The sequence below is a fragment of the Chelonia mydas genome, chromosome 2 (assembly GCF_015237465.2).
Source record: "Chelonia mydas isolate rCheMyd1 chromosome 2, rCheMyd1.pri.v2, whole genome shotgun sequence".
NCBI lineage: Eukaryota > Metazoa > Chordata > Testudines > Cheloniidae > Chelonia > Chelonia mydas.
In genome coordinates, this window is record NC_057850.1 from 130,179,979 (window position 1) to 130,189,664 (window position 9,686).

At 41.0% G+C, this 9,686-nt stretch overlaps 1 protein-coding gene across 1 annotated transcript; it reads left to right on the forward strand.

Moving 5' to 3' along the window:
• The first annotated feature begins 1,569 nt into the window (after window positions 1–1,569).
• On the forward strand, window positions 1,570–2,123 carry LOC102937627 (cytochrome b-c1 complex subunit 6, mitochondrial-like). The gene has a single exon (XM_037891628.2). It carries the CDS (start codon window positions 1,603–1,605, stop codon window positions 1,879–1,881), a length of 279 nt encoding a protein of 92 aa, XP_037747556.1. The 5' UTR covers window positions 1,570–1,602; the 3' UTR covers window positions 1,882–2,123.
• Window positions 2,124–9,686: the final 7,563 nt, after the last annotated feature.

Sequence of the window (9,686 nt, forward strand, 5' to 3'; positions counted from 1 at the left end):
CAGTGTAAGGGAGTTAAAAGGATGCATCAGTTGAATTGTAATGCATTCAAACCATGATGTTTTATTTGATAAACATAAAAACAGATGCTAAAATTAAATCTGATTGAAGAAACAGAGTATAATTAAGATGTACCTTCCTCATGTCAGTTAATGCTATACTTCAAATCAAATGACTATACAGATGCTAGTGGAGCACCTTGTTAAGATCAATTTGCTTCCTGGATGCCTTTCTGGCTTTAGTCATACCCAAGTTAATGGCCTCAATATAGGGTAACTGGATGAAATTTAATGGCCTGTGATATGCAGGAGGTCAGACTAGATGATTTAATGATTCCTTCTGGCATTAAACTCCTTCTCTGAATCCTTCTGTACATTATTCTTTATAAAGTTTCCTTCTGCAGATGCTCCGCTATAGCTTTACACCTTTCTGTATTTGCTTCCACGGGCCTTTTAGAAGTGCTTATTATTGGTAATGTGCTCACTTTTTATTCACTATTCTAATATTGCTGAATGCTGTGACTGGCCATACATATGAGCACATGATAAATATGCAAATGAGTAATATTTGAGAGAACCCTAGGAAAAAGGGTGGGGAACAAATATACATAAAATATGGATTTGACTCTAACCTTTTCTCGTTGAGTAGCACTTACCCACATTTGTAGTCCCATTGATGTCAGTACTGGTACAAGTAACTTCAGCCCAACAAAAGTGTTTTAGAATCAGACTCTTCCTTTTTTAGACTCTTTCCTGTTTGGAAGCAAACTTTCAATTAAAATAGATAAATAAATGTATACTGTGACAAAGTTCCTCCTGTGCCTTGGTGGGTCCTGCACGTATTGGATTTGCTTGCCTCAGAGATTCACAGGAGCCCTCAGGTTTGGCCACTTTTGCTAGTGGCTCAAACCTGCCGTTCACTCAGCTAACCTCATCACTGGCCAGCATGGGAAAAAGGAAGGAGAACAATCCCCTCAGTCTCTGCTGATCCACCATATGGGTTGGGGAACAGCCCAGAGACCTTTCCCTGTGGTGGAACCCACATTCCAGGTCAACTCCTCCAATGTCTGATCAGGAGTTGGGAGGTTTGGGGGGAACCCAGGCCCACCCTCTACTCTGGGTTCCAGCCCAAGGCCCTGTGGACTACAGCTGTCTAGAGTGCCTCCTGGAACAGCTGTGCGACAGCTACAACTCCCTGGGCTACTTCCCCATGGCCTCCTCCCATCACCTTCTTTATCCTCACCACAGGATCTTCCTTCTGGTGTCTGATAATGCTTGTACTCCTCAGTCCTCCGGCAGTACACCTTCTCGCTCCTAGCACCTCTTGCTCCCCACACGCACACCACAAACTGAAGTGAGGTCCTTTTTAAACTCAGGTGCCCTGATTAGCCAGCCTTCCCTAATTGATTCTAGCCGCTTTTTAATTGGCTCCAGGTGTCCTAATTAGCCTGCCTGCCTGAATTTGTTCCAGCAAGTTCCTTCTTGTTCTAGAACCGCCCCTGTTACCTTACCCAGGGAAAATGGACCTGCTTAATCTGGGACTAATATATCTGCCTTCTAACACTCTCCTTCTGTGCCTGTGAGGGAGGCCAGAGCAAAGTGGCAATGGGGCTGCAGGATGAGGAGATGCTGGAGGGCCACAGCACTGAACCTGAGGAAGAGGAAGAGGAGGAGGAAGCAGAGCTAGTGGATCCTTTAACCACAGTAAGGGAGCACTGTGAGCAGACTGAGAAGCGTGTGAAGGCACAGGAGAAGCTAGAGCTGTGTGAAGCGCGAGTGTCCACAAGGTCCCCCACACAGGAGGAATGTACAGAAGAGCTTTTTGACTTCCTGCATGCCAGGGACCACTGTGTGGCTCACAAACTCTTTAAGAATCTGAAGTAAATGTTGGAGCAAGTCCCACCATCTGCCTCCATCGTTCAGCTGGAACACAGTGCCGTTTCTTTTTGGATTCCAAGTGCTGCTTGCTGCCTGTTACTGTGAATGTACAGTATAAGTGAACAGCTTCTTGACTGTGCTGCGGTGATCCAGGTGCCAACGTGTCATTGCATCTATGTTCCGTGAAAAACATGCAGCTGTAACACAACCATCTTCTGTGGTTTTCCATATTAAACATATTCAAAGTTTAAAAAAAACCCACACTCTCCTGTAGCCATCTGGCCTGACCCTGTCACAATACATATGTTAAGTTTCTTCTTTCATTTCTCTTCCTTGTGACTTTTTTCCTTTAAACTCTTGTTTTGTCCTCTCCTTTCTTTCTCAGTATCCATGTTTTGACTTAGACTATTTTTTAAAGTAACCAGAGAGGGTCGGGGGGGCGACAAAAAATAGTAGAAAATCACAAATTATAACTCATGTTGACAGGAAGTGATTTAGAAATTTTTAAATGTAGGTTTAATTTTCTCAGAAAGAAAAGGAGTACTTGTGGCACCTTAGAGACTAACCAATTTATTTGAGCATAAGCTTTCGTGAGCTACAGCTCACTTCATCAGATGCATTCTGTGGCTCACGAAAGCTTATGCTCAAATAAATTGGTTAGTCTCTAAGGTGCCACAAGTACTCCTTTTCTTTTTGCGAATACAGACTAACACGGCTGTTACTCTGAAACCTGTCATTATGCAATTTTCTCAGAGTTTTCCTCAAACTAGCTGATAGCTTTGGACACTTTATTCCTGAGTTCAGAGAAGTTATATCTACACAATGGATTATTGGTCCACATCTCTTGTTTCTTAATATTAACATAAGCACAACTGATTGTCCTTGAACTAAATTCATAGTGAAAGAGACAAAAGATTATAGCTGGTTTAGCCTTCACTGCCAGTGAATCCATTGGAAAAAATGATCATTTGGAGGCACAAAAGAATAAAAGTCAAACCAGAATATGTTACAATGACAGAGACCTTGAGAAAACATCTTCTAACATAAAAATGAAATATTTAATTATAGTTGTGATATTTGAGGATATTTTGAGACCTTGAAAACTGGTATGAGCAGGTCTACTGTAGAGTGCATCCAGATATTGTTCATATTTTCAAAATAGTACTTTATCCTCAGAAAGTGATAGATAAAATGATGAATAATATAGATTTACATATGATCCTCTATTCAGTACCAGGGTATAATTAAGCCTCATGTTCTGCTCCTGTTAACAAACAGGAGTCACTAAAAGAGGAATAATTTCAATTTGGCTATTCAATATCACCATGGATCACCATTTTGCATTGTAATTTATGACCCATCCTGCTGAATGAATTTTGTTAACTTTTTCCTGTTGTTATTACATACAAAATACTCACACTTTCATTTTTAATGTAATAATTTCAAAACACTAGATCTGGATAATGATCGCATTTGAATGGTTTACCATAGCGTTCTGTTCTAATTTACATCTAGCTTCAGTTGGGTTGCATTGGTGTAAATGTACTGATTTGGGGCATTTTTTTTTGTTGCAAAAATGTATTTATTTTTTAACAATAGTAAAAACTCTGTTTTATAGCATGATACGTGCAATTGCCATTGTGCCTTTCTCTTCTTTTCACAATTAAATTTCCTTGGGCATTATCAAGCCATCAGTTTTTAAGTCTGAAGCCAATGGGGAGTTCTTTTTAGAAATCAGTGGTGTACGACAGTAAATAGTAAAAATCTTACCTCAGACAAGAGGATCAGTATCACAGTCTCACAATGGAACACCACATAAAGAAGGGAAGAATTAACCTTTAAAGTATTACACACTAACATATTATTTTTCGACTGGAAAAGAGTTGAACGTGGCTCAGCAAAGCAAATACCTTTGATCACAAGCTGTTCTCTCCTCCTGTGGGCATCTCCTAGGAGTTCAGAAGTAGGTCAGTTAGATATAATGTAAGTGCCCATATTTCAAAGAGTATCCTATGTGGAAATATTTCCCTAAAATGTAGTCAGCCTAGGACTTACATCATATCCTTGGATAATACTGATCAGCTGACTCTATGATATTGTTCCTAGAGAGTACTCTCAAGAACGGAGTTAAAATATGGCAGGCACTACTAGCTTAGAATGGCAATAGTGGATAGTATATTTGCATCCCTCGTAAAACCCATCTTGAATTCCACTGACAGGAATGCTTTGGTACTGTACAAAACTTTCTCCTGTAAGGCAGCTACATGCTATATTAGCTTTCCCTTTCAGTTGACCAGTAATATAATTATTCACCTTATATTTTCACTTTAAACATGCACATGCATTTTCCGCCAAGGCCAGCTTGACACACAGACACACTCTTTTTTAGGAGTGACAAAGAGTAGCCCATTATACTTTCAAGAGAGAGATGACCAAGTTTAAACTAAAATACTTGAAAATACGTTGGCCTAGGATCTCAGTCCTGATGAAGTTACTGTTCATGTGCCACACCTGAATATGCTGGTGACTTCTGAAATGTGAAAATTAAAGTGAATGTAATCTGGAATAAATGAAATAAATCCAGAGTACAAATGAAACAGATAAGCCCCAATTCAGAAAAAAACATTTTAATTCATGCCTAAATGCTTTGCTGAATAAGGTTCTTAACACATACTGATAAAGTTTCAGCCAATTCCGTCCAACCACAACACATTCAAGAGTAAATTTACAGCTAAGGGTATAAATATTAAATCTAGTTATTAATGGTTGCCATGTTTTTAACTTCCTGCCATTGTGCCTTGCTGAAGACACACTATATCCTATGATCAAATTAAACAAATTGCCATGGGATACCAGTGGTGCTAGAAATAAATGTAGCACACCACAAGTGAAAAACAACCTTCCCCCTCCACAAACAAAAATGTCAACGTAAAAAGCAGTGATTTATAATTCATATACTCTGTGTCAGAATAAAGCAGGGGCAATTTTAAACTTCCTCGGACAATTCAATAACCTGCAGACCATCCCCAAATCAAATAACCTACAAACTGGCAAAGGATGTCTTATTACTAATCCTAGATATTCCTACAATCAGAGAAATAGATGGAGCCATATAGCAGACTTGCTATCTCCACTTAGAAGACTAAAAAATGTCAAAGGAAACCAAAACCAGACTAAAACAAATTCTGAAAGACAATTTGATCTATATGTATTAAGAAGATAGTCACATGAGGTAGAAAGTATCGTTAAGGCTGTGGGTTTGTCACAGAGGTCACGGAAGTCATGGATTCCATGACTTTCCATGACCTCTATGACTTCTGCAGCAGCCAGTGCGCCTGGCTCAGGGGCAGCTCAGGAAGTTCCTGCACCAGGCAAACCGCCCGCTGCTTGGGCAGTCTCGGCCACCATGCCGCAGCAGCAGAGTTTGGGTGTGGGAGGGGGCAGGAGGTTGGGGCACGGGTCGGGGTGAGGTGGGCAGCACTTATCTGGGGGCTCCCTGGAAATGGCGACATCCCCCTTGCTCAGCTGCTAGGCAGAGGCATGGCCAGGCAGCTCTGCACGCTGCCTCTGCCCAGAGTGCTGGCTTCGCAGGTCCCATTGGCCAGGGAGCTGTGGGGGGTGCTGCCTCACAATCCATGTTTCAGCCTCTGTGCCCAACCATCTCTTATCTCAATTGAGCTTGTTGTGAATTTTTAATGCTAGTTCTCCCAGTTCCTTTTACAGGATAGTTAGATGCTTATGTGGGATAAGTCTTTTAACATCACTCCCTGCACTCACCCACTCTACTTCTTCATGGTGTATGCACAATGTGCCTCAGGTGGTATGTGACCAGGATTCATCACCAAATTTGGTCCACTGGCTGGGTCATTAGTTTCCCCGGCCCGCGTCATGTATTGACGGGGAGCGTGATATGAATGCTGTTCCATGCCCCCCAGTTCCACTGACTTGGAATAAACTAATCTAATAATGGCTGGCTTGGCCATTATTCCATGATAAATAAGGAAGGTGCTAGAGATAAAGGATCTGTGTCTGCAGAATAACATTCCTCCTCATGTTTGGGAGACAACCCTTTGTCTGTGATAGGAGACTCCTAGAAGCACACATTCTTCTCTGCTCTGCTGCTACATTGCTCATGTACTCAGTTCCCGAGGAGCCTGGTATGCTGACTGTGTCCATGTTAGAGTACCTAATGCTCTTTTCCCTTTTTCTTCTGGTGTTAAGAAGTGTTATCTAACTCATTGCGTGTGTATTTGAGCTGTGACGGTGTTTCAAAGCTTATAAAAGGCCCTTTTCTGAAACCCTTTTGTGAGCTAGCCATCTGAGCTACATGTTAGAGTGAGAGTTGCAGAATCTGGCACTAAACGCACAGTCATCAACTTTACCCTGCTCACTCACCTGTCCTGACAGTTTATCTTCGTAGATCTAACAGGGATCCCTCAGTAGTTCCCATGTATTAACTACACTACGGCTCAGCACCAGAACCACAGAAAAGGAGAACACTTCACTTTTGACTGTTCTCTTGTCATATCTACAATAGCCACTATATAAAACTTGCTTTCCAATGGTACTGCTGCTGCAAATGTAGTTGTAATTGTCATGGTTTTAATGTTTTTCTAATCAAATAAAAAAATGTCCCCCATCAACTGATTCTACTCTTCCTAAGTAAATCAGTTTGCCTTTGGATGTGCAACTGTGGGGATTGGAAAGAATCATGATAATATTAATGTATATTAAACATATTTAATTCTGTAAATTTTAGGTGCCTCCTGACTTTTTGAAACCAATAATATTTGAATGTGTTGGATATTTCTCTAGATACCACATGGTTAGTTTGCCTAATAAGACAAAGAATTAGTTTAGGGTTTTAAAATGTTTAAAGGACACCATTTCTCTTCTTGCTACATACCAGTGGGTTAATATAGCAGGAAGTCTCAAATTTGTTCACAATGTACACCATATATAGTAAATTAGCATGCCCATAATGCGTCTTACCAATGTTCCATCTAGCCAGTATCCTATCTTATGACAACCAGCAGTGCCAGATACTTCAGAGGAAATGAACAGCAGTGATCCATCCCTCTCATCCAGTCCCAGCTTCTGACAGTAAGAGGTTTAGGGGCACCCAGAGCATGGAGCTGTTTCCCTGAGTGTTTTGGCTAATAGTCATTTATGGACCTGTCCTCCATGAACTTACCTCATTCTTTTTTGAACCCAGTTCTACTTTTGCTCTTCACAACATCCCCTCAACAAATTCAACAGGTTGGCTGTGCATTATGTGAAGAAGTACTTCCTTATGTTTATTTTAAACCCGATGCCTATTAATTTCATTGTGTGACCGCTGATTCTTGTGTTACGTGAAGGGGTAAGTAACACTTTCCTATTCACTTTCTCCACACCAATCATGATTTTATAGACCTCTGCCATACCCACCACCCCTTAATCATCTCCTGTCTAAGCTTGAACTGTCCCAATCATTTAATCTCTCTCCACATGGAAGCTGTTCCATGCTCCTAACCATTTTTCTTGCCTTCTTTGCAACTTTTCCAATTCTAATATAGCTTTTTTTGAGATGGGGATACCAGAACCGCACACAGTATTCAAGGTGTGCATGTACAATGGCTTCATATAATGGCATTATATTTTCAGTCCTATTATCTATACTTTTCCTAATGATTCATAATGTTCTGTTAGCTTTTTTGACTGTCACTACACATTGAGCAGATATTTTCAGAGAATTATCCATGCTCTCCAAGACTCCAGAGATGTCAAAATCTCTTTCTTGAGTGGTAACAGCTAATTTAGACCCCCATTATTTTATATGTATAGTTGGGATTGTGTTTTCCAATGTGCATTACTTTGCATTTATCAGCATTGAATTTCAACTGCCATTTTGTTGCTCAGTCACTCAGTTTAGAGAGATCCCTTTGTAAGTCCAACTTTGGACTTAACTATCTTGAATAATTTATATCATTCAGAAACTTTGCCTCCCCACTTTTTACCCCCTTTTCCAGATCATTTATGAATATGTTGAACAGCACAGTTCTCAGTACAGATCCTTGAGGGACACCACTGTTTACCTCTCTCCTTTGGGAAAACTGATCATTTATTCCCATTCTCTCTCATGTCTAACTGTCCCTGCATGTGGAACTAGAAGCATTTCAGAGAATGCTACCAGGGAGATCCTGGACTTTAATCTTTTACCTAAAAGCCTAAATTTAGCCTCTGGGACCTGTCTCCTACTTTTCCCTATGTCATTGGTTCCTAGTGGTACCACAGTCACTGACTCCTCCCTAGTAGTGTACCTAAGTCTATCTAGATGTCTCAAGAAGTCTACAACCTTCGCACTCAACAGACAACTCACCCTACAATTCTCCCAGTCATCACAAATGCAACTATCTATATCGCTAATAATTGAATCCCACATTACTATTACACGGTTCTTCCTAATAAATGGGGTCCCCGCCCCCGATGAGGGGGATTCTCAGTGCTAGAGGATACCATGACATCATCTGGAAGGATGGTCCCATCTATAGGATCATTTCCCTCCACTCCACTTTGATGTTCTCGTTCCCTGAGACTTTGATGCTCCTCAACAGACTACTCTACTGTATCCTGGAAAGTCTCATCTATGAACCTCTCTATCCCCTTGCCTCCTCCAGTTCAGTCACAATGGTCTCAAAAGCTCATACTCATTCTCCGAGGGTGTCATAAATGTAAAGGAAAGGGTAACCACCTTTCTGTATACAGTGCTATAAAATCCCTCCTGGCCAGAGGCAAAATCCTTTCACCTGTAAAGGGTTAACAAGCTAAGGTAACCCCACTGGCACCTGACCCACAATGACCAATGAGGGGACAAGATTCTTTCAAATCTGAATGGGGGGACAAAGGGTTTGGGCTGTCTGTGCAATGCTTGTGCTGGGAACAGATCAGGAATGCAAGCCTTCCAACTCCTGTAAAGTTAGTAAGTAATCTAACTAGAAAATGCGTTAGATTTTCTTTTGTTTAATGGCTTGTAAAATAAGCTGTACTGGAGGGAATGTGTATTCCTGTTTTTGTGTCTTTTTGTAACTTAAGGTTTTGCCTAGAGGGATTCTCTATGTTTTGAATCTGATTACCCTGTAAAGTATTTACCATCCTGATTTTAGAGAGGTGATTCTTTTACCTTTTCTTTAAATAAAATTCTTCTTTTAAGAATCTGATTGATTTTTTAGTGTTCTTAAGATCCAAGGGTTTGGGTCTGTGTTCACCTGCACCAATTGGTGAGGATATTATCATCAAGCCTTTCCCAGGAAAGGGGGTGTAAGGGTTGGGCAGATATTTTGCGGGAAGATGTCTCCAAGTGGTCTTTTTCCCTGTTCTTTGTTTAAATTGCTTGGTGGTGGCAGCATAGGGTTCAAGGACAAGGCAAAGTTTGTACCTTGGGGAAGTTTTTAACCTAAACTGGTAAGAATAAGCTTAGGGGGTCTTTCATACTGGTCCCCACATCTGTACCCTAGAGTTCACAGTGGGGAAGGAACCTTGACAGAGGGCCATGAGTTGCTTTCACTGAATGCATGCCTATGCCTTGTGGGCAGGTAATTGTACATGCTGCATTCAGTGCAATAAATTGAATAGCCCCACTCTGCTTCTGGACTTCTGCCTGCATTCTTTTTACTCTTTCAATGTTTTTGTTTGTTCGTTGGGGAAGGGGATACGGGGAGAGCTTATTGATCCAAGCTTAGAGTATGTATGTTGCGTATATCTGGCTTTCATGCTCCATCTCTAAACTCCCTCACAAACCCCTAAACTCCTTGTTTGCTGCTCCTCCTTCA

Bases quoted from the DNA above. Each gene is read 5' to 3' on its own strand.
- LOC102937627 (XM_037891628.2), top strand. From the start codon at position 1,603: ATGGGGCTGCAGGATGAGGAGATGCTGGAGGGCCACAGCACTGAACCT.